Source organism: Amblyomma mixtum, chromosome 10 (assembly GCF_055824585.1).
Source record: "Amblyomma mixtum isolate Tamu chromosome 10, ASM5582458v1, whole genome shotgun sequence".
Taxonomy (NCBI): Eukaryota; Metazoa; Arthropoda; class Arachnida; order Ixodida; family Ixodidae; genus Amblyomma; species Amblyomma mixtum.
Genome location: NC_143021.1, coordinates 83,515,676 through 83,539,165, shown reverse-complemented (window position 1 = coordinate 83,539,165; position 23,490 = coordinate 83,515,676). Strand labels below are relative to the sequence as shown.

Genomic DNA, 23,490 nt, shown 5'->3' with positions numbered 1-23,490 from the left:
CTGGACACAAAGCACTCGTTATTTCAAAAAGCACACCAAGAACACTTCTCCCATTGTTAAAGCTCTGCGTATGTTTGGGTGACAGCCTCGTTACCCGTATGCACGACCGGTGGAGCATCTCCCGGAGCCCACAGCGCTGCACCATGATGCGCCCCGTCTTGAGGCAGGCGAAGAGACCCTCGTTGGCGTTCATCGCAAAGTCCCAGGACCGGTGACCGCCGCCACAGTTCAACTGGAACACTGCCCGCTGTTGCCACGTGCTCCACAACACAAAGTCACTCTGTCGAGGAAACCAGAGAGAACAGTTGAACAGCAGCGCCCCCTACCTCAACCCCAATGGCCGCCCTGTGGGCAGCCAAACTTGGCAGCTGAGCTCTGGACCCCATGTGTGCGGGCTGTTAACTGCAATGAAATCCCTCACAGCAATGTATCCGCATAAATACGCATATGGCAATGGCAGCACAGGGGAGTGCATTCGAGCTGAGAAATCTGATGACATGATGTATTTTTATGACAGCTGTGGCTAAAGAGCATGAGTGTAACAACGTTAACAGTCTCCATGGATATTTAAGACATGTCACGTGGGTGAATTTGCCCAAAACCTGCCCCAAAAACGGCCAAGGTGCAATAAGCCTGCTGGTAGTTGAGTATGATTCATGCAATGCTCTGTGAGGGTCAACAGTTCAATATAATTTGAAAACTCAGATGGTATATGAGGCACAGAAGTGTTGAAAGGCAAACCATTACTAAAACCTAGAAAAGGTGTCAGGTCATCCCAGTGGTCAGTTTAGGAGTTGATGTGAATGTTAGCTGTGGCGATGCAACCATGAGAAATGACCCTACCATCGCAAAAAAAAAAACGAAATAATGCTCAGAATTACGCTGGTGACTCCAGTGAGAGCTTCTATAGATGGCCCTCGAGAAACAGACATTCAAGAGCCAGGGTGAACAAGGTACAACTGAGTATGCTCATTGTTTAAGCCCTCCAATATTGCTTAAAAGATAGCAGACTGAAAACAAAGAAAGAAAGGAATGTTTCTACATTCTCCCTAAGCAAGCTAAACATGCTTTGTAACCTGCAAAAAAGCTTAAATTAGGGTCAACTATTGAAAAAATGTGCTGTGAAATCATGGTGGATATTTAAAAAATTTTGCCCTGTACCGAGGAAATCAATTACTCCAATGGTGATGAAACGAGAATTTATAATTGCAATCTGGCATAGAAAATTACATAAAACAAACCTGTAGGTGCATCTCAACATGTGACCACAAATGTGTAAAGCATTCATCACTGCAGCAGCGATTTTTTACCCCTAATCTCAATGCGTCATAGTGGGCGACTCTTGAATTTTCCTGGGTCCAGTGTGGCCCACCCATGAGCCAACGGCACAAACAGTTTCTCCCACAGACGACAACAGTGACCTTGCGCTCTGTGTAAGCTGCTTGAAACTAGCTATCCCAGGGCTTCACCACACGACCAAAGGTGGTTCATGTCACTAAATTTTGAAGAAGGCTTTCAAGTTTTTGGAAGTATTGAACAATTTCTTTTACATATATATATTTTTGAGAACATATAGTTGAGTTGAATCACTGCCAAAAAAGGTGCCACCAAAAAATTTCAGTCCTTAAGATGAAGTTGCCAGTTCCAAGTATGGAAAGGGCTTGTTATCAGCTTTCACCTCTCGTGTGTGACATTAATACGGTAGGAGAAAAAAAAATAGCAGCAGGCGGATGAGCAACAAGAGGCTACAAGTTACGTTTGAGATACACTACTCTACACAACTTACAGCAGTAAAAACTGTGTAGTAGTCATCTCGTTTTAATTTAACTTAATACTCATTTTGATAGTATGTGCAACTGAAACCACATCTGACTGAAAGGCAAAGTTGCAAGTGAGACTAGTAGCTCACTCGGCTAGCGAGTGCATTACCTATGATGAAATGTTCTAAACATTTCACGCAGGTTAATAGTGATTCGTTGAAGGTGAAAGCACTGCAGAATGGATCTTGACGCTGTTTCATTAAAACATAGCTAAAACACAAATGACCACAGGAATAGGACAAAAATGCGCACCACAAAGAGCACTCACCATATGGTATCCACACAGCAGCAGCCCATTGTTCTGGAGAATCATGTGGCCGATCCACTCGAGCGTCGTCGAGCTCTGCGCTATGCACAGCCCAAATGCACAGGTGAGCCTTATAACATCCGACACTCAAGCAGCAAAACAGCACGACACAAAGCTTTCCTATACCTGGCTGCACCTGTCCAAAGCCATCCAGTGGTAAACATGCAACTTTACAGCCCTTTTATAATAGTACTGTATACTGCTGGAGGTAAATTTTTCGGATGTTTCCAAGGCACACTGTGGTCCATGAAACCACAAGCACTGGCATATCAGTGCAGTGCATCATTACATTTGTGCACGAGTCGGTGAAAGGGTTAAAAGTAGCGGTGTGCAAATATTCGACATTTCGAAAATGCATCGAATAAGTTTGTTATCAGGTTAATATTTAATTTGAGAAATTAATATTCTAGAACTTTTGAATATTCAAAAATTTCCCAATATTCAGCAGCAGTTGAATACTGTACTGACTTTCATCAATCCAACTATGGCGAAACCACAATATCTCGGCAAATTATCTGAAGATAGAGTTTAAAGTGCTTTCTTCTTCATTGTTAATCACGGAAACCAGTCACATTTGGACGCTGATGGGCGTGTCCCGTCAAGAACTTTTCTTCGGTGCTTCACCTTCATGTCCATCACTAACCAGACGGGTTTCGGACAAAATGTTAATTTCAGGCACGTACGTGGTGCCAAATTCCACACGTGGCCTATCCCCCATATAACTTGTGATGAGAACAAGATGGCTTCGATCAATCGTAAGAGGAAAGCACATGGTTTCTATGTTGGAACCCACTGTATTACCGTATTTATGCTATTGTAAGTCAATCCATTTTTTTTTTAATTTGAAAGCCCAAACTTCAGGTTGATTGACTTACAATCGAAACCACAGCATGGCACCATCAATAAAGGCGAGACAAACAAGATATCACAGATGCTTCTACGAAAAATTTTCTTTTTTTTTATTTACTTTTAACTGCACACATGGCACTCATGAGGGTGTCAATAGTTTATGGAAGGGCCACTGTTCCCATTGTGGCAGCACTGCCACTTGGAACAGCAGCAACAAGTTTCCCACTCTGTACATTGTTTGGTGGCTTGGGTATTCGTGACAAGTATGAATGAGGTCCGAAAAATTGAGCAGTCAATTGCAATGCATCCAAAAATTTCAGGTACTCTTATACACTGACTCTATGGGCATGTTGCGGCGCTCCAACAAAGTCTGAATACAGTGTAGACCGCTTATAACGTAGGTCGCGGGGGCCATGGAAACCCATACTACAAGCGGTACCGCACTATAACTAAAACATTATCCTTTTCAGGTCAAAATACACGCTACATGGGTACCTTCCCTTTCAAAAACAATTATTTAAATGCTGAACAAAAAGCAACGCACTAAGTCCGCCACACAGTTGTATTAGTTTTTGCACACCACACATAGCGCAACCACAGAAATTATCACGACCGCCTCCATGGAAGTGCGCATGCACTTATCCGCCAGTATTTCGCTTCGCGCCGCCGCATAATAAGCGGTATGACTTTACACTGAGTTTTATGAGAGGCAGACAGATGGCAGAGAAAAAAATGCATTATATTCGGTCCTGCACTATAAGCGATTACTGTGTTTCCTCGCATAATAGGCGCACTTTTTTTTTCAGAAAATCTGGCTCAATGTTCGGGGTGCACCTATTACGCGGGGTAAAATTTTCGACAATTTTTCAACTCACAAAATTGAACATACTGCATAAACGCACCCGTGTACAGGCCGGACCCTGTTTTCCCAAAGAAAATATTTTAAAAAAGATCCATGTAAGGGCTGCACCCAAACTTTTCGCGACCCATGCAGGAATAGCCTTTCAAATGTATGTGCCGTGGCCTCCGCGATCAGCTCCGGCTGCGAGCAACGGTGCGCTTGACTGCAGAGGCCACACATGTGCACAGGCGCTTCCAGGTGCCGCCCACGGATGGCACCCGAGGCCAAGCTCATCATCATCATCAACTTGTTCCTCCGCTGCGAGCTTTCGCTATCCATATCAGCATCAGCATCACCAGCTCCAGTTTTTTTGTGGCTGTCAAAGGCCCGAGATCTGTGGTAGAATGTTAGTTCATCGTAGTTGTGTCTTTTGTGTGCTGCCGCCGAGAGTTGTTATTTCAACTCGACGGGCAAGCACCTTAATAGATACACGGCTGGGAGTTTGCTCTTGAACACGGCAAGCATGCGGCGGGCCGGAAATTCGACGTGGCCAAGAAGTGCGGCAGTTGCGACTGTGGCGTGCCTCAATTTTCGTATGTGACTCGTAACGCCGAGGTTTTTGTGGGCCTAAGTTGGGAAGGTTTCCGGCTGGAGATGAAGCTTTCCAAACAGACGTTTAAAGTGAGCATCCCTGAAAACTGTGGGCGGCTGTTCCATGAGATGTTGTTGTACGTGCGGTGGGTCTGCAGCAGCTGCGATGGCACAGCACTAGCGAGGACTAGTAGTCAGTTCAGCAAGAACTTCGTTAAAATAAAGATTGGGGGGAGGAGGGAGATGTCGGCTTGCAATCGTGTAAATACGGTACTAATCACAGTGCCAAGTTCGGGTTGCGCCTATTATGTGAATAAATACGGTACGTTGTAAGTGGTCTCCACTGTAATGATACCTGTCCAAAAAATCAGGAGTATGAATTTTCAGTCGTCGACTGTATAAGCACACTCATACGCACTTGCTATCAGTCTGCATATATTTTTTTTCCAGGTTTCTGTCATAATGTCATCAGTTTCACATCCAGTTAGACGCTGATCCATTTCCTCACCAATTCGTTGTCATGCATTTTATCATGCATTTGTTCACCGCAAAAGCATGTATTGTGTGTTCACGTGTGCCTTATATTTTGTGCTTTATGCTGCACTGTTAGCAGGAGGATTCCCCGTGACTGTATTTCAAAGTCTCGCCAGCTGTCAACTTGAGAAGGGAGACGAGGCCTTGTCAGACTTCAGGCCCTTTGCTGACTCTTTCACTTTCATTTCAAAGAAAAATAAACTGAACTGAAAGAAGCACAGCTGAAGAAATATGCAGACACACTGAAGCAAAAACAACAAGAAACAGTGGCACAAATGAATTCAAATAGGACCTGCACTCCATAAAGGTGAAGGAGGAAATGAAATGGATGTATAAATGAGGCCAGGAATAAGCCCAGCTTTGATGTGCTTTACGCACTTCTTACCATGCACATCCTCAATGAAAAGGTGAAAAACCGGAAAAGAAAGATGCAGCATTTTGCACTCACCCAGAAGACACGCAGGAAGCGTAAATCTCGATCTCGCAGGGAGTAGAGCAGAACTCGGCCATCCCGTCCCGCAGTGACCAGCGTTTCATTTTGCTGCTGAATGTCCGTGACCCCATTGTTGCCATGGATGCCCGCATATGTCCGGAAAGGCTCTATGATCTCCTGCGTAGCACAGCCCAAAGATGGCGTCAGCCAAACCGCCATCAAAGCAAAATGATCAATGGGGGGCTAGCCAGCTCAGCAACCTGTTCCATCTCGAGGGTGTGGCTGTCCAAATCTCTTTGTGCGTGGAAAGAACTGCATCACCCCAGCACCACTGCAATGCACACACGAGAGAAGCGGGTCCATTCAGACATTGTCAACCCCATCAATCCCCCGTGAAAACACAATTTGATTGAGTCCAATTGTTACTAAAGCAATTGGAACCAACTGAGGTCAAAAGTGGTCCCAGTGAGAAATTTTGTTACAAACCCTTTCAGCTTGTTACCGTATTTTCCTTTGTATAAGACGCGGCTTTTTTTTTTTTTTTCAAAAATCTTGCTTGTGCGTCCTATACAAGGGTGCGTCTTATATACCAACTTTTTCAATGACAGCTTGCATATATGGCGGGTGCGTCTTATAGAAGGGTGCATATTATACACCAGAAAATACGGTAGTATTTTCATCTTGGATAGTACCAGCGTGCACCTTTTCTTCCAAGAATAGTTTCAATGCCACCACACAACTCATGCCAAATCACGGAATGAAACAAAGAGCAGCTGAGATGGCTTGCATGCTTGCGCCACCCATGCACTTGGGACAACCACTGCCCACAGCTGCACTTTCACTTTCATTCCTGGTTATTCGGAACTCACGCCTGATACGTGTGGGTATGGCCAGGCAAAGCCTAGGCTGTGATGCTTGTGAAACACCAAGGAACATGCCAAGTCGCGAACCCAGAACGAACTGATGTTTATTTCCTGCCGCACCACTGCCTCAGTCACCAGGCATGGTGCAGCTCACACAAAGTATCAGCAACACGTGGGGGCGCTGCACTTGAGCCAACATTGTAACACACCTCCCCTCTTGAGATACTTTTATGGGGAGTACCGCACTACTGGCTTCCTAGTCCTTGTGCTATGTCGCAACATTGGTGCGCTAGGCACAGTCATGACAGAGTCACTGCTCACACGCACACCACTGTTGGCTGCAGTCACTGTCCGTGGCAGGTGGCTGTTCCTCTTGAGGCACGCGTGGAACAGCTGGCACATGGAGGAGCTACTGCTCCAGTTGTGATGGAGCTGCAGTACTAGCGAGATGAGGTGGGTCCCTTTCAGTAGGAGCCAAAGGTGCCCTTGTATGCACAAGGCGCAGATGGTCACCACGTCAGCTCCCTGTGGTACCATCTTCAAAACGAACATTGGCTGACGAGGGAGTGACGTCCACAACAGGTGCCCATGGTGCGCCTCTGCAGAAGTTCCCAGCGTATACCTCGTCTCCAGGTTGCAGTGATGGAGCCTGCCAGGACCCTCTGTCGGCATACAACTTCTGCTTCAACTGCTTTAGAAGCATCGATGCCTGCAGGTTTGGCCGCAGGGCATCCAAAGGAGCCCTGAAGGTTCTCCCCGTTCAGAGCTCGCATGGTGGCCGACCAGTTACTTCATCTGGTGTGGCCCTGTAGTGGAATAAAAGCCTGGAGAGCTGTGTTCGGAAGTCCCCACAACCGGACTTCTTGAGTTTGTTCTTTACGGACTGTACCACTCGCTCTGCTGCACCGTTTGAAGCAGGGTGATAGGGCGGTACCAGCATGCGGCGTATTCCATTTTGAGCTACAAGCTCGAGGTACTGGGCACTGGTAAAAGCAGGACCGTTGTCAGGAACGATTATGTCGAGGAGGCCATGCTGAGTGAATGCACTTCTCAGGACAGAAATGGCAGCTTCTGCAGATGTGGAAGACACAGGGATGACTTCAATCCATCTTGAGAAGGCACCAACAATAACCAGGAACGCATCTCCTAGAAATGGTCCCCTGCAATCAATGTGAAGCCTTGACCAGGGTCACTGCGGAAAGGGCCAGGGTATCTGCTGGATAGGCTGCGCAGCTCGATGTTCAGGCTGGCATGTAGCACAGCTCTTCACATTGATAACAATGCAATTGTCTATGCCTGGCCACCAAACATGGCTCCAAGAAACCATCTTGCACTTCTCGATACCACTGTGGCTGGCATGTAACAAGCCAAGTACATGGGACTCCAGTGATCGTGGAACCACGACTCCTGATCCCCACAGTAGGCAACCCCCATGGAGACTGAGCCCAGTGCTTCGGGTATTGAAGGGGTTCCACTCTGGTCCCACTGGGAGGCTTTCTCCTCTTCAAACAGAAAGAACAACATGACCCAGAACTGGATCGTTGCTAGGGGCTCGTGCCACATTCAGCAGGTGACAGGAGTCGTGGACATGCCCCCTCAAGCAAGATCTCGGCAGGGCAAGGCAGTGTAGTGCTGTTGTAGGGCAGTGGCAGTCTACTAAGAGCATCAGCATGACCGAGCTCTTTGCCAGGCTTGTGCACAAGTTTGTACTTGTCGGCGGAAAGCTTGACCTGACCACTCGAGACAAAGCTTGCACTGGAACAGGCTTGTTGGCACCCCACAGTCCAAGAAGTGGCTTGTGGTCAGTGTGTTCCTCAAACGATAAGCCCCACATGCACTGGTGGAACCGATCCACACCAAACAATATAGCCAGTGCCTCCTTGCCAAGCTGACTGTAGTTTTATTCTGCTTTAGACAAGCTCCTCGAGGCAAAAGCAATGGGATGTTCTTGGCCATCAGCATCTTTGTGAGCCAGAACTGCACCTATGGTGATGCGTCGATGCACACAGGCCTATCAGGGCGGAAATGTGCAAGAACTGGAGCTGAAGTTACCAGGAGCTTGCATGCAGTGATTGGATTGTGTTGGATTTAATGGCGCATAAGCAGCTAAGGCTATCATGCGCCAAGAACAAGCTTGCATGCAGTGAATACATGTTGCTGTTCCTGTCCCCACTCCCACTTCTCAAAGAAACAAGTGCAGTAGACGAAGCAGTGCAGAAAGAATGTGCAAGAAACGCCTTTAAAAGTTATCAAGGCTCAAGAAACTTTGAAGTTCCTTGACATCTTGTGGCACAGGAGCAAGCAGAATGGCAGCTATCTTGGCAACGTTCGGGGAAAGGCCTTTTTTGCTGATAATGTAACCTGGGTGCTCAACTTGTGACCCAAAGAAGTGGCACTATTTGAGTTTCAACTACAGGCCAGATTCTTTAAGTTTGCCAAGCACAGCACGGCAGTTGTGTAGGTGCTCCGCATCATTAGCACTGGTAGCAAGAATGTCGTCAAAGTAGACTGCTACATGTGGCAGTCGCCTGAACTAGTTCTCTACCTCAGGCTGAAATATTGCAGGAGCAGATGAGACACTGAAAGGCAAGTGGGTGCACTGAAATAACCCCATATATGTCGAAATCGGGACATACTCTCTAGAGGCCTCATCGAGGGCAACTTGCTGGTGCGCGTTGCGTAAGTCCAACTTTGTGAACTTCTCACCTCCAGCAAGCTTGGTCCACAGATGCTCAATCCTTGGAATGGGGTACTGCTCCACTGTGGCTACTGGGCTGATGGGGACACCAAGGCCTCCACAGATTCCGATGCGCCCATCCTTTTTGGTCACTGCAACAATGGGTGCAGCCCACTTGGCTGTCTTCACTGGGACAAGGATGGAATCTCTTACTAGTCTTGGAATTGCTTGTGTGACTCCATCTGTCAAGGCAGAGGGCGAGGCTTGAAAAACCGTGGTGGCACATCTGAAGGAACATAACGTGAAGCTTTAGCACCTTGAACAAAGCCAAGCTTTCTTCAAACACTTCAGCATAGTCCTGGACTAGGTGTCTGATGTCAGAAAGTGCATGGATGTTCACTTCAACGTCGGAGATGCCGATGCCCAGTTCACGCATTTGGTGGTGTCCTAGAAGAGTCGGTGATCCACCTTTGGTCAGAAATAAAGGAAGGTCAGCCTCATTGCCATGAAACTGAACAGTGACTTCAGCTTTGCCTTGAACATTTTTCAGTTCCTCGGAACAGCTTTGCAGAAACACCTGCGACAGCTGCACAGGAACCGAAGGCAAAAACATAGGAAAAGTGACTTGGCAATGAAAGAGACACTTGCTCCTGTGTCCACTTCCATGCGGAGCAGCTTGCCGCAAACGGAGAAAGGAGGAGGCAGACTTGCCACATGTCGAAAACTTTGGAAGACGAAGCTGTAGCGGTGTCTTCACTGCGGACAGTATTCACGGGGTGGCAGTTGCTCAACGACAGTGAACTTCATGGCATGAATGGGAGGGCTGTTGCTTCGGGCTTAACTGTCAAAGGACAGCCAAGCATCTCATACTGCAAACTTTCGCCAAGTGACCTTGTTTGTGACAGTGCAGACAGTCTTCCTGTGCTTGCATTCGGATGCAAGGTGTCCATCCCCACAGCGGTAGCAAGCGACACCCCCCATGCCTGATGAGACACACTGAGTCGAGAAAGCGCTGCTAGTGTTAGCTCGCGTTATCTCCCCTGCAGCCTTTTTTGCTGCTTCCATGGCTAGGGCGGTCTGCACGGCATTCTCGAATGTGAGGTCTGCTTCTTCCAACAGTCTTGTCTGGATGTACGCGTTGTTTATGCCACAAACAACACGGTCACGGAGCATGTTTTCAAGTTTAGCACTGAAGTTGCAATGCTCCAAAAGGCTTTTCAGCACTGCAATGAAGTTACTGACGGACTCACCTTCCCCGCGAGTGCGTGAGTTGAAGCGGAAGTGCTGCACAACAGCAGATGGCTTCAGGCAGTAGTGGTTTTCAAGAACCCAAAGAATCTCTTGCATCGTCTTGTCATTGGGCGTGCCGGGCTTGACCAAACTGCGGAGCAGCGCATACGTTTTCCCCCTACAGCAGCTGACAAATACGGACTTCCTCTTGGGCTTCGGCAATATTGTTAACCAAGAAAAATGCTTTGAGCCTGTCCATATAGCACTGCCAGTCGTCTCCTCTTCCCTCGAATGGCTCAAGATTATCGAAGTTAGGCATGCGTACAGATGGTCAAGTGGTGACAGACTCACATGCAAATTTCTTTCATCCTCGTCACCAGTAGATACATCACCGCGAAACACCACGAAACATGCAGAGTCGCCAACCCAAAACGAACTGATGTCTATTTCCTGCGCGCCACTGCCTCAGTTGCCAGGCATGACATAGGTAACACAAACTATCAGCACCACGTGGGGGCGCTGCACTTGAGTCAACATTGTAACAATGCCTTACTGTCTGCTGCTGTTTTTCTTGAGCAAGACCTTCACTTTCACTGGATGCAGGGACTGGTGCTCGTTTCCTAATGCTCATTGTACTGCTGCGAGCATACAATGCAACAACGGGCCATCTGAAACTTCCAATAGGCCTTGTGGTGAAAGGGCTTACAGCTGGCAGATTTCTCGCACAGAAAATCTGTGCTTTATTGGCAGGGTCTGTAAATACTTGAAATTCTGAATATGAATAGAATACACCTGCTACTCAGTCCATATCTCATTTGCGAACTAGATACTTAGTTTCCAAATAATTACCAGCAAATGAATGCAAGTCAGCCTTTATACATCTGATCTCGACAAAACCACAACATCTCAACGAATTACCCGAAGACTGAGTCAAAAGAATATGTCAGGAAAATGATAAAAATTCGCTTTAATCGGGATGTGTGAATATTCCAAAGTTTGGCTTCGAAGCAAATAGCAATATTCAGAAACCTCAAACAGTTTTGAAGTATTTCCAAGTTGGAGAATTCAGGAAAATAAGCAGCTGGATGAAGCCGTCAATGATCTTATGTGCGTTGTGATACTTCTGCACTATCGCACCACTCTGGATGCACTGTGCCCATGGCCCGGCAGCCGCATCCACAAACTTGGCCTTCGAAGGCTGCACGGTTCGGCACATCATGGGCGTATGCGCCGACGAGCGCATGTGATGGAACAAGGCCCCAGACAGCCCAGATGCGAAAGTGAACATGTTACGATGGGAACTGCACTGCGCCCACCACACTGAAGGCCCGAAAGACAAAAACGACAAAAAAGATAAGAATGCAGAACTGCCAACAGAATTGAGGTGAGCACTTCGTCAGCATTGGCTTTCATAGTTGCAGTGTTGCTAACAATACCTCATTGTTTACACCCTTCGACAGTTGAAATTAGTTGGCAGGTGACACACAAGCTATTTTAGGTACCGCAATGAGAAAGCTGGCACTGCGAAGCGTTTTGATCCGTCTTTGCTTCAAAGAGCATCGCCATTTTCTTGCACGCCTGGCCTTCACACAGGGTTAGGCCTCCCTTGCACTTCCCTGCTATCCTTTCGCATATTAAGACGAAAGTATTCGCTTCAGAGAGGGTTCCATTTACACCTGCTCAGCAAGGACAGGTGCAACCCATGCCTTTACGCAGCACTGCATCTGGCCATGCAAGAGGGCGTGCGCACATCTCCTCGTGCCGGCCCATGCTGACGACGCGCTTCTGTCTGGAGCAGTGCAACGAGCAACGTTGGTCTCCGCAAGGACCCGTCACAGAAATCGTTGGCACTGTCTGCCACTCGCCACATGTGCGCGGTGCCTCATCTTTCAACTTCTGCACAACGGGCGGATCAGGCTGGCAACGGTACGAACGGCTTGATCATGAGCGTGGTCACGTGACCGTATACCATGCGAATGAGGTCTAAGAAATTGTGGCAGCTGAAAAATCTGTCAGCAGTGTTTATATTTAAAATCAGCAGCATATAAAGAATTGCATGGTAAAGGATTGGGACTATGATCCTTAGTGCACTTTAGCTAGCTGCTGTTTGAACAATGCGGAACTCAAGTTTTAAAGCATTTTTTTTTTATTTTGCTTCATTTCTTACTTCAGTTGCCTTAACTACATCTTTCGGTGTATGCTATTGAGCTCTAATGAACTGCCCCTGTTTTTTTTTTTTTTGACTACCACATTTCGAGTCGCAAACTATTCACTTCGATTCGAAAATGTTCGCCTCACTTGAAAACTATACGTACATGCCTACACTTTAAAGGGACAGTGAGGAGAGCTCTACTGATATTTTTTTTAAAGCAAAATCCGATAGTTCGGCATGTCACGGCTTTGTTGCCACTTGGCCAGCAGCGAAAGATGCATTTATTTCTAAGAAATTTGAATTCGAAGTTGAAAAAGTTTTTCCCGCCGCTCAGATTCAAACTTGGGACTCTCTTATGACGACACAGGACTAAGTGACGTGAAACATGACATGCACATGACGTAACGCAGACTCCGTAATTTCTGGTGGCCAGCAGTGCGGCCTGGCAGCAGCCGAAAAGGAAGCTACCGCTGGCCGCACGTTGAAGGCATCTATCGGCTATTGCGGCCGTCGCTATCGTCGCTTCGTTTATGTTTGCACCGGCGTTTTGCCAGCGTTCCGATGGATCCCGTTCTCAAAGTCGTCAACGAAGTTCTCGCAAATAGACACCTTTAGCATACCGTGTACCTTGTTAACCCTGTTACCGTTAGCGGAATACCAGGATCCCGCCTACCACTGGTGAGCAGGCGCACGCGTAGCTCCCGGGTACGTGGCGCCATCTGGCGACGTCAAGGAGACTTGCGCATGCATTGGCTGCGCCTCAGTGATTCGTGGCTTTTCGTGTCCTAGTGTTGCTAGAACCATTGGTTCTAAACACTGTTTTGTCCTATGACGTCAGCACGCTTGTACTTGCGAGTTTGGCCTGTGGCGGCGATACCTGTATTTTGGTTCTTGCTCTTTTCTACGTTGCAAGAGCTTTGTTGTCAGTAAGAGTGGTGTTTTTGTAATCAGGAGCTGGTATTCTGTCGATACAAGCCAACTTCAATTTCTCCTCAGTGTCCCTTTAATTACTCAGTGTGGTCCATGACTGCCCCCCCCCCCCCCCCCCCTTCTGAGAGCTGCCTTTGCCCAATCTTTGTGTACCCACCTCGTCTTCGTCGACGTAGAAGCCGTGCACAGACCCACAGCGGTCCCCAACGTAGAGCGTGTCCAGGCTGGCACAGAAGAGGGCCGCAGTGGCCCAGCGCTGTCTGCCGCGAGGCAGGGCGCACTGAGCGTACAGGTCAAAGCTCTCGGCGTCGTCCACAGAAACCTCATCTGGAACTCGTGACAAAACCTGCGGTTGTACGTTCCTTCTTTATAATTATGCGCAAGACATCAGTAAACAGTAAATGCACCACATGTAATGCACCTACACAAGTAAGTAATTTATAATGAAATGTTTCAGCAGCCAGTCAGTGGTTACGACATCAAGGCCAGCTTCGGGGGTTCTTCAAGGTTCTAATCAAACTTATGCTGTAGGTTTTCATCTTGTTCCTGATTACTTCCATCAAGTTTGGCAGCCATACAACATTTCATTCAGGAGCATACAGTTTTCATGGCCTCAGTTCACAGGATTTCTACGGGCAACACTGCATTTTTGACGTCACAGGCATTCCACTCATGACAATACCCACTCTCCTTCAATGACAAGATTTTGAGGCATGTATTAGGTCGGCTCAGGCATTTTATGAAAGGGCTCATAGTTTTCAGTCGCTACTTCACTCATTCACAAGCATACGAGTGTTTTTGTAGTAATGTCTGTGGCATCATCACTGTGCCAGGCGAAGCATCATCTCTGGTCCAGGGCCGAGTTTTGGTTTCAGTTTGCTGTTTTCCTCTTTCTAAAATGGCTTCACTCAGTATTTTTAAAACGATTTGTTGTTACGGAGAATGGGGACTGTAAGGAATGATATATGACCATCAACTAAAAATGCCTGAAAAACCCCTTGAGTTGTCCTTTAAGCAGGGTTCATGCTGGTTTTCAGCCATGAAATTCAAGGATTTTTAAGGACTTCCAAGGACCCCCGACTATTTCTTTCAAGGACTTAGCAACACAGCATTTTATTAAAGAAACTTTTCTTACATCTCGCCCATCTAGCATTTATTGCACAAGAGACTTTTAACGTAAAAATAAACCTCTCTTGAGCGCTGTTTACCAATAAAAAGTCGCTAGTAAGAGCGGTAACTGTGATACCAACAAATTTCTGCCGTTTCTACCCACAGCTGCACCTCACATCTGTCCTGTTGAAAGCATCCGTTGAAAGCGTCGTGGAACTTGACCCCATCTTTATTTTATCATAAGCTGATGGATTTGACATCTAGCTGTACCAAAAGCAGACCTTTCATTCAGATCTGGCCGCATTATATGCGCTGTCGGCTGCGGTTTTGGTGTGAAACAGGATAGGCCTAGCAACGACTACGGCGGCCAAGCAGCAGTGTAGTCTGTCGCCAGACGTGCCTGCACGCGGCATCATTGCGAAAAGATTGGCACCTGAGCCAGCATGCTCAGTCTTTGCTCGAAATCATTCTAATAACAAAGCTGTTTCGACTTTTCTGGTGCGAACTTTACGTATGTATAGCGAGCCAAGCAGCGCTCGATCACTTGTGAAAAATCAATGTGTGAAAAAAGAAAACTTAAAGGATACTAGCGTTTTTTCACGGCCACCTCCCTCACCCCACCTGAATTCAAGGGTTTTCAAGGACCCCATGAAAATTCCCCGACTCTCAAGGCCCTTGAAAACAGTCCTTACAAATTCAAGGATTTTCAAGGTTTTCAAGGACCCGCAGGGACCCTGTTTAAGGTATATACTAGTTTATTTCATCACACGAGGCACAGAAAAGTGATAATTTGGCAACTTCTTGGGGCAGGCCAGCATAAATGCAGCAACAAAGCAGTGATTCTATTGCAGTTGTTAGGGTGAAAAGCTCTCACAGGGAGCTGAACTGCGATGGACGAGCGTGCACCACAACCAAAGATGGTGAAGGTGATGCGAGGAGTGTGGCAGTCATGTGACCTGTCCCTCAACCACGAGGCGCGCACCCGGCGAGCTGCGCAGCCGTGCAAGCACAGACAACGACAAGCGGCCGCTACATTGACTGCGGCAGTGGGAGAGCTTTTCGCACAACTGTCCATGTTAAGCTGTAGCTTGGTGGTTGTAGTATCTTTTTTAATGCCTCACATGACCTGATCTAAACTTGGATGCCATAGCCACCAATCAGCTGAAGAAACCAAAACTGGGACACGAGAGAGTTGGTGGTTTCTCTTTGTATTCACCAAATGTGTTTGTTTGAGAGAGAAATTTCGGTTCCACAGACACTGTTTGGCACGCCAAGTTATGGTGAATGGGGACGCTGCGTCGCTACGACGTGAACTGCCCAAGCTTGACACTGTTCTTAGGATATCTGAAGGGCTCCCACAATAATTAACCGAGCCCAAACTACACGCTGTCAGCCATCAATGAAGCGTTCCCATACCACATCAGATGCCTGCACAGCAGCGAGCAGTTGGGATAACTAGTGCCCGAATTACCATGACATTGGCAATGCTACTACTGAAGCAGCAAATTACAGTGAGCCTCAGCGTCAACACAGATCGCTCACTAGTGTCAATGTGCCTGAAATGCTAAAAGAAGGCACTGGCTGGAATGACACCTTTCCATTTTTTTTTTTCTAGATGTTGTACAGTGTACACATCACAGTTGCCACAAAGCCTGCCAAACTGTAAAACCATTGTGAAAACCCAGGCTGCCTCGACTTAAATCGCAGCTCCGCAACTGTACATGCAAAATGCCCAGCCAGTTGAGGCAAAAATTTGAGCCACCAGAAGCTGCTATGTTGACGCTTCATTTTGTGCTCTTGGAAGCATTTGTGAATAAATTTTTAACTCAGTACAAGACACTCGCTTTTCGACTTTCTGCATGTACACTGCCGAAGACGGCGATGGGTACCATATTTACACGACTGTAAGTCGATGTATTTTTTTTTTTAATTTCAAAATCTGAAGTGCGGGGTGAACTCACAACTGAAACCAAAGCATGACACCATAAATAAAGGCGAGACAAACGAGACATCGGATGCTACAGCATGGTTGCAATTTTATGTTTGCTCTGGCTCTGCCCAGTATCATTTGGCTGTTCTGTGCACTTTTTAGGAAGATTTTTATTTTTATTTTTACTTTCAAGAAACGGTTGATAGTTGATGGAAGGGCCGTTGTTCCAATCACAGTGGCACTGCCACTCGGAACGGCAGTGCTTGCAGGGAGTGTGTGTAGCTGATGGAAGAGTCGATGCCGCTCACATGTACTTTCCTTTTGGCCCTGTTTGACGCATTTGATGCTCGGCGCTCGTTCACGGCTACATTCAAGACGGCTGTCATTCTTGGCGCCGAGGAAACGGACTGTGTGCCGGGCCGCAAGTTCAGTGTTTCAGGACGGGTGATGCAGGTGTGGCGGCTGCAGCGAGGAATACTTTTTCAGCTGCTCCACGCGATGTCGTGGTGTGGTGGTTTGCGAAGTGTGGGATTTGGTGGGAGGATGAGGTGCTGTGGTTGCTAGCGAAGTGCAGGATTTTGCTGGACAACGTTGTGAATAATTTGGACCACTATATTAAAGACGACAACAGTACAGTGCTACATAATGTGCACCTAAGCGCATCACAACTCAGAACGGCATCATTTGATCGGGACTGGGGCAGTTAGCAGCGCCGTGCCATTGCGTTGTCTCTGTACAAATAGCAGCGCCCCGTTGGCAAAATGGCAAAGCTATTCCCATCGAAATGCACAATTTATAAGCTCAAAAAATGAACAAGTGAAAGTACCCTCTGCAGCGCAAGTAATGCGAGTGAAATCAAACCAACTGCACTTCCAAAAGGTGAACGCAGTGGTGCCATGCATAGCAGTAACCAGCGTAGCATTTTGATGTGTTCATCGGCTAAAGTTGGAGACATTTAACCATGCACTAAACCCTTCATTATGATCCCATGTTGGATCAATACCACTTCTGGACTCTCAACTAAATCCCATCCCTAACACTGGCAGTGCTAACGTGCATAATGAAACTTCTGCCAATGCCTTTTGCTTCACTTCTAGCCCATCACCGCCGGATTATGAAGATCATATCATATTTCCAATGGATCCCATTTGTTTTGACTTTGAAGGCATTATAAGTATCACAGAACATTTCAAACAATCCTCTTCGTGTGGTGCCGATGATATCAATAGTAAAATTCTGAAACACACTAGAGGATATTCTTCTATAGACTGGAAATTGGGTAAGGTGGTTCCACTGAACAAATCAGATGACAAGCACCTATCCATCAACTATCAGCCCATATCATTAACCATCATTCCTTGCAAGACAATGGAGCACATCATCCTGTCTCACCTAGCGAACTTTCTTGAGTCATCTTCGTTCTTCAACTGTGCACAACATGGTTTTAGAAAACACTTCTCTTGCGAAACACAATTAATAAGTCTTACGAGCAATATTAACTTCATACTTGATCACGGCAGTGAAGTTGACTGTATCTATAAAGAATTTTACAAAGCGTTTGATAAAGTGTCTCACAGCTTGCTCCTTTACAAATTACGTAAACTTAACATTGACTGAAATGTACAGTCGCGAGCAAAAAATATTAGCACAGATCATTGGCGATCAGAATTCGTATATCTCACCACACGGCGCTGCAGTAGCAGACCTGCCTAACGGGCCGTTTCCATGTTTGCAGCGTAGGGGGGGGGCGGCAGGAACTAAGCTTTATCAAGCATGCACCGCCCGAGCGTTGAAGGGCCGACCCTACATGACTGTGCTTGCGGCATTTATTTTGGCTCGGCTATCATGAGCAAAGATTGCTTCTTTTTATTACTGTTTTTTTTATGTCCGCAATGGTTTGTCAAAAGGAACTCGCGGGAACAACAGATGATAGCGCTGCTTTTAGCCAGTAATTTTGTGGTCCGTGGCAGTTCGCTGAACCCCCCCTAATACTGTAGAATGGGAACGGCCCGGCACTCTCGTTGTCAGCCTCTCCGCCACCCGCAGTGCCACGCGTTGTCATTCCGGCGCTCTGGTGTTCCGCCATGTGTGCTAATCTTTTTTACCCACGACTGTACCACAATAGATTGAACGCTTTTTGTCTAACAGGTTCCAGCATGTGCAGGCTGACGGCTTTAACTCATCATCGGTTCCGGTTACCTCTGGTGTCCCACAAGGTTCTGTCATAGTGAACATAGCAGGTGCAGTACGTACCATGAGTCCGTTGGGCCCACTGCTGAGGTAGGCAGGAGGGTCGTCACAGACCCACCGTATACTGTGCACTCGGCCATCATGCACATGCCATTCACAGCACAGCGTCACGGCCGAACCAGGTCCTGCACCAGTTGCACCCCCTTTAGCACAGCCAACACCGATGATCTGAATGTTGGCAATGCCACCACACTGCACATGCCTCGGAAGAGTTACTGCACATTCCAGAAAATGCGCGCTCCCTGCCTATACTTCCCCTCCCATCGATTCAATGCAAGAAAAGTGAAGACTTTTCCTGGCAAACGAACGGGATCAGCGCCAACAAATTACCGGTCACAACATTGTTGCAGGCAACACATCACACCTTTTCCGAGCCAAAGATGGACTGCCCAATGAGGAACATTTTAATTTGCACCTGCACAAAGAGGAGAACCTCACAAATGCTGCCCAACAATGTCTGAGGTGTCTCAGTGCATGCTGACATTCAATATGCTATTACCAGACAAGACGCCACTAAGCCATTTATTTATTCATGTGCTTGGGCACCAAATGTGTTGAAAGATGGAGTGCAAGGACAACATTTTTACTTAGGACGTAGTCGCACACAATGCCCAACTGAGCTTCCATTCAACCTCATGCATTTGGTGCTCGTTTACGACATAAAGGCTTATTGTGAACATCTCTGTTAGTGCGTACTTAACACAAAATAGGATGCTGAAGGGGTCTCTCATAGGTATGAGAGCTATGAACTATGAACAATGCCACCCGTGAACTAAGCCACACATTGCAAGAAAGCTTCACCCAGCACGTAAATTGCGGTGACACATCGATACTGACACAGTGTGTATCTGCTACCATGCCTGAAGAGAGGCCACTTTCCCCCCCCTCCCACCGTTTGCAGGCACCAGTGTCCAAGCAGTCCCAGTCTGAGCCACGCGGACGTGCCTGTCGCACAGCTGTCACGTGACTCGGCTTGTCTGCAGCACGGTGGCTCAGTCGGTTAAGCTGGCCTCCTACACTAAAAATTTTCATTTTGCTCCATGAGCCGTAGCCGCCACTGAAAGCCTGTGCGAATATTCGATCATTACCAATATTTGGTCGAACAGCAAAGTACGCGCAGTGGCTGCCTATGGAATCAAATCGCCATAGCGGCCATGGATTGTGCTATGCTAAATTTCTCCACTTGGAGATGTGCGGTTCTCTCGATTTCCGCAGAATGAGTATGAGCAGAGTCCAAGTGCCGCAGCCACTCTTCTCCGCACAAAATTCGCGAATCAAGCGCCATGGCGCAAGCACGAGAAAGCTAGCATGAGGCACACTGTGACGGGTGCCCCTTTCCAACGTCTGACGTGGCGCGACGCTGGGTGCGCAGTGTGTACGCTCAGCAGATGTTCATGGAGTCGCTGCTTATTAAGAGCAATAGTCGTGCAACGACTCAATCACAGTTAAGATTAGCACTCATGGGTCTCATAGATAGGTCTCACAACCCACAAATATGTTGCCTCTGCATGTAAGCCAACTCCACATTTTCCGATGGCCACTTTTGCAGGACGTCAACAAAAGCTGCAATGAGTGTGAGAAAGTTCAATGCATTCTCTCTTTTAATGCGAAAGTACTCATATGCTCCCTAACACCGACCAAGAATCTTGTCACCATACATACATACGTTCTTTCAATCTTGTGCCATTCAAGTTACTGCCCGAGCTTACCCAAGTTACTCGGGTAAGCTCGAGTAAGTTCGAAGAAGCGCTGCACCAGCTGTGCGAGAGGCAGCTCGGGAAGAGCAGCATGGGTCGCACAATCCCTGCCAGTCGCTGTGATAGAAACAGCCACCTGCCTGTGCACAGGCGCACTGCATAGCAGCTGCACCACTCTGCTGGCAGTGCTATATGAGGACTTGCCGCCATCTAAGAGTGTTAAGCAGAGAATGACCAATTCTGCATATATGGGCAGTAACCCACTAAACATATCGTGTTATATCCTTAAGGTGCAGCTTACATGTACCCTCAAATTGAAGAATGAACACCCCTTTCACACATCTACTCGGTTTAACGTCCGATTTTAAGGCGAAAGCCTTTAATGGCTCATTCTCCCGTCCGTCCGTCCGGGGTTACATCCAGCGCCTGGGGTGACTCATCAACGAGGTGTGGCAGCGTTGAGCGCTGCTCCGTCGTCAGTCGGTGTGCGGCAGCCAGTGGAGGAGGATGGCTCCCAAGCGACGCAGCGATTCCGTGCCAGGTGGTTCGGCTCAGCAGAGGAAGGGCGACTCTCCGAGCACGAAACGGCGAAAGATCAACGAACGCATGCGTCAGCGGCGGCTGAACGCATTGCCGGGCAGCAAAGCCAGGGAGGCTGAACGAAGGTGTGAACAGAGTCAAGCCGAGGCTTTCACCTAGCGCACTTTAGGCTGTCAAAGTGCCCCCATAGTTTTTTTTTTCATGTAATGGCTTTGTGCGTTTAAAAAATAAATGATTTTTAAGATGCTTGTTGCGTCATTCAACCTTTTTTGTGTGCTGCAACTATTCGAAATATTTGCCACAAAATTATTCGAAGAAAATTACTATTCGATTTGAATCAGCTTCAAACCAAGAAAAAAACACTATTCGCACATGCCTGCACCATTAACATATTGCTAGCAGACTGGCATCACTGCACAACTGTGATTTGGCCCCATCTCATTGCACTGTCACATAGCTAGTGCTGTCAAGGACTGAGTGCTTCCCATGTGCAGTTATCAAGTGACATCCCCCCAACACGTCTCGCACTGGGGCGAAGCTCCAAGTGTTGACCACCGCAGGCGAAAAAGCCTGTGAAGGGCTCTTTGCTCAAGTTTTGCAGCGGGAAGGCACTGAGGGAACTGCCCCCTTTTGCACGTTTAGAGACACAGACAGCGCAGTTCAGCCTTCCCGAGCATGGTCCGATAGTGACACTGATGCCCCCATCACTGACAAAACGCCATACAAAGCAAGTGACGCTGACAAGGAAGCTGATGACAGCCCGGGCCCTACCACTGGAAAAACTGCATGCGTGTTGCGGAAAACCTGCTTCCCCCCCCCTTCGTTTCGACGCGGCCGACCAACATCACTGTGCGTCAAGCCAGTACTGGCTGGGCAAGGAGGGAAGTTTTCCCTCTTGGGGTAAGCGGAAGCAGCGATGGGAGCGCCACCTCGAAGGCGACACAGAGCTCCGCAGAGCCGTTAAGAGTCTCTTCGGGATCCGGCCAGAATCACGAGCGGTTGCAGCCACACTCTCACGTCAACTTCCACGGCAGGCACACGGGGACCCGTCGCGCCTTGCCACTGGACTTCTGGTTCCAGGCAGCGAAGCTAGTGCAGAAAACGCAGGCTCTCCTCACCAGCCCCAGCAAATGCTCGAGGTTGGCTTTGCCCCAAGAATGCGGCGCGCACAGGAAAACCCGGCTGCCATTGTCGGTGCATACAAACGTTTGCCGCCGATACCCCTGAAGTCGCACCCCTGCCCCAGCCGGTGAGTCGGAAACCCTTCTTACATTAGCCTTCTATTTCCGAGGAACGCCTCGTTGATGTTGTGTAGCCAGCCAGCCCGCTCTCTGAATTAATTGCAAATGTAATAAATAGCATATTATTGTTCACGCCTTGTCATCCCTTCATCCTTTTGTCCCTCGAGCACGAACTCCTCCACAATTAGCGAGCCGAAACGCTGCCTTACTGACAACCTCATTGTTTCATATTAAAAGAAATATATACGGTTGATTTCAGAAAGCCTTAGCAGAGAAGTTGGCGTGCAAGCAGATCGGGTCGGCCGTGCTGCAATGGCAGCAGCTTACACGTCTGTGAACGTAAAACTAGCTTGTATCGCAGTTATTACTCCTACCAGCAATTCAGTACAGCTCAGCGATCCTCAAGAAGGGTCCATTTTTGACATTCCCATATCCCAGGGCTTATTATTCACTAGAACAAGAAAGTTTAGCACAGTTTTCTGACACTGGCGCCAGGGATCCGCCATAGCGGTGTTTCCTTGGCACGTACAGCTTGCGAGCGGCGCGGCGATGTATTCGACTGTGGAGGCAGTGCTGCAACCGGTCAGCGCTGTTGGACAGCACTCTCAACACTGCGTGGTATGATATGTGCAAATGTCGCTTCGCTCTGGATCACCGCGTAACTTTGGTCGTTGCACCGCAACACAGACCGGTGGTGAGCGTTGTGACAACAGCGAACCGTGATTCGAGATAACCGCAGTTAAGTTTGGTATCCGCAATTAAGCATAACCGCGTTTAGACTGCCTGTGTGACTGCAGGTCAACCAACAGGCGGCTGCCGCTGTAACAGTGTGGGACATCAAAACCAAAATGGCGGCTGACAGAGCAAGATTATGGATAGCAAGATGGTGATCATCATTAGCTAGACTTGGCACACGGCAAATCGTAGCAGCAAGTTCAGGGTGTGATCATTACACAGGGAATAAAAAAATTGAATTCTGACAACAAAATTCAGGGGTGCGATCATTACGCGAGTGCGATCATTATGCGAGTAAATACGGTAAGCTGTTTTTTTGCTTTGCACATAGTTTTTCTGCAATCCCGCAAGATGCCTCAACGATGTTTCACTGTATATTGGCAAAAAAATTTTGTTTCACGCCTGCCTTTGCACACAGTCTGGAAGAGATGTACACAACCTAATCCTGACTATGCGAACCACACAGTGCATCACTGAAGCCCTAGCAACACGCCCTGGATGTGAATGAATTTCTTTTCCATAGCTACATTCCATAGACTTATGACAGCAGGTGTACAAGTTGGTCTGGTTCAAGCAATTATCTGGCAGACAAGAGGCTGATGTAGCTTCCACAGATTCTGTCAAACTTTCACGGTAAGGACAGACGCAGCGGGTCACCTAAACACACCCACAGCAGGAGAATGCAGGAAATGCTCCCCACTCAACAAAAGCTTCCACAAGGAGGCCCAGCCATCCCCCATGCTATGAACAAAGCCTGGTT

General features: G+C 47.7%; 1 protein-coding gene across 4 annotated transcripts in view; it reads right to left on the bottom strand.

Moving 5' to 3' along the window:
- LOC149326311 (tRNA (34-2'-O)-methyltransferase regulator WDR6) overlaps positions 1-23,490 on the bottom strand; it is a 194,460-nt gene that overhangs the window by 129,560 nt on the left and 41,410 nt on the right. For all 4 annotated transcript variants that reach the window (XR_016286457.1, XR_016286458.1, XM_089564005.1 and 1 more), the window contains exons 11-15: positions 18,521-18,642; positions 13,385-13,573; positions 5,391-5,552; positions 2,089-2,163; positions 95-280 (exon numbers count right to left, since the gene is read on the bottom strand). Coding sequence is in view for 2 of the 4 variants with exons in the window: in XM_089564005.1 (XP_089420131.1) it covers positions 95-280; positions 2,089-2,163; positions 5,391-5,552; positions 13,385-13,573; positions 18,521-18,642 (734 nt within the window). In the remaining 2 variants the exon portion in view is untranslated. The remainder of the gene's footprint in view (positions 1-94; positions 281-2,088; positions 2,164-5,390; positions 5,553-13,384; positions 13,574-18,520; positions 18,643-23,490) is intronic.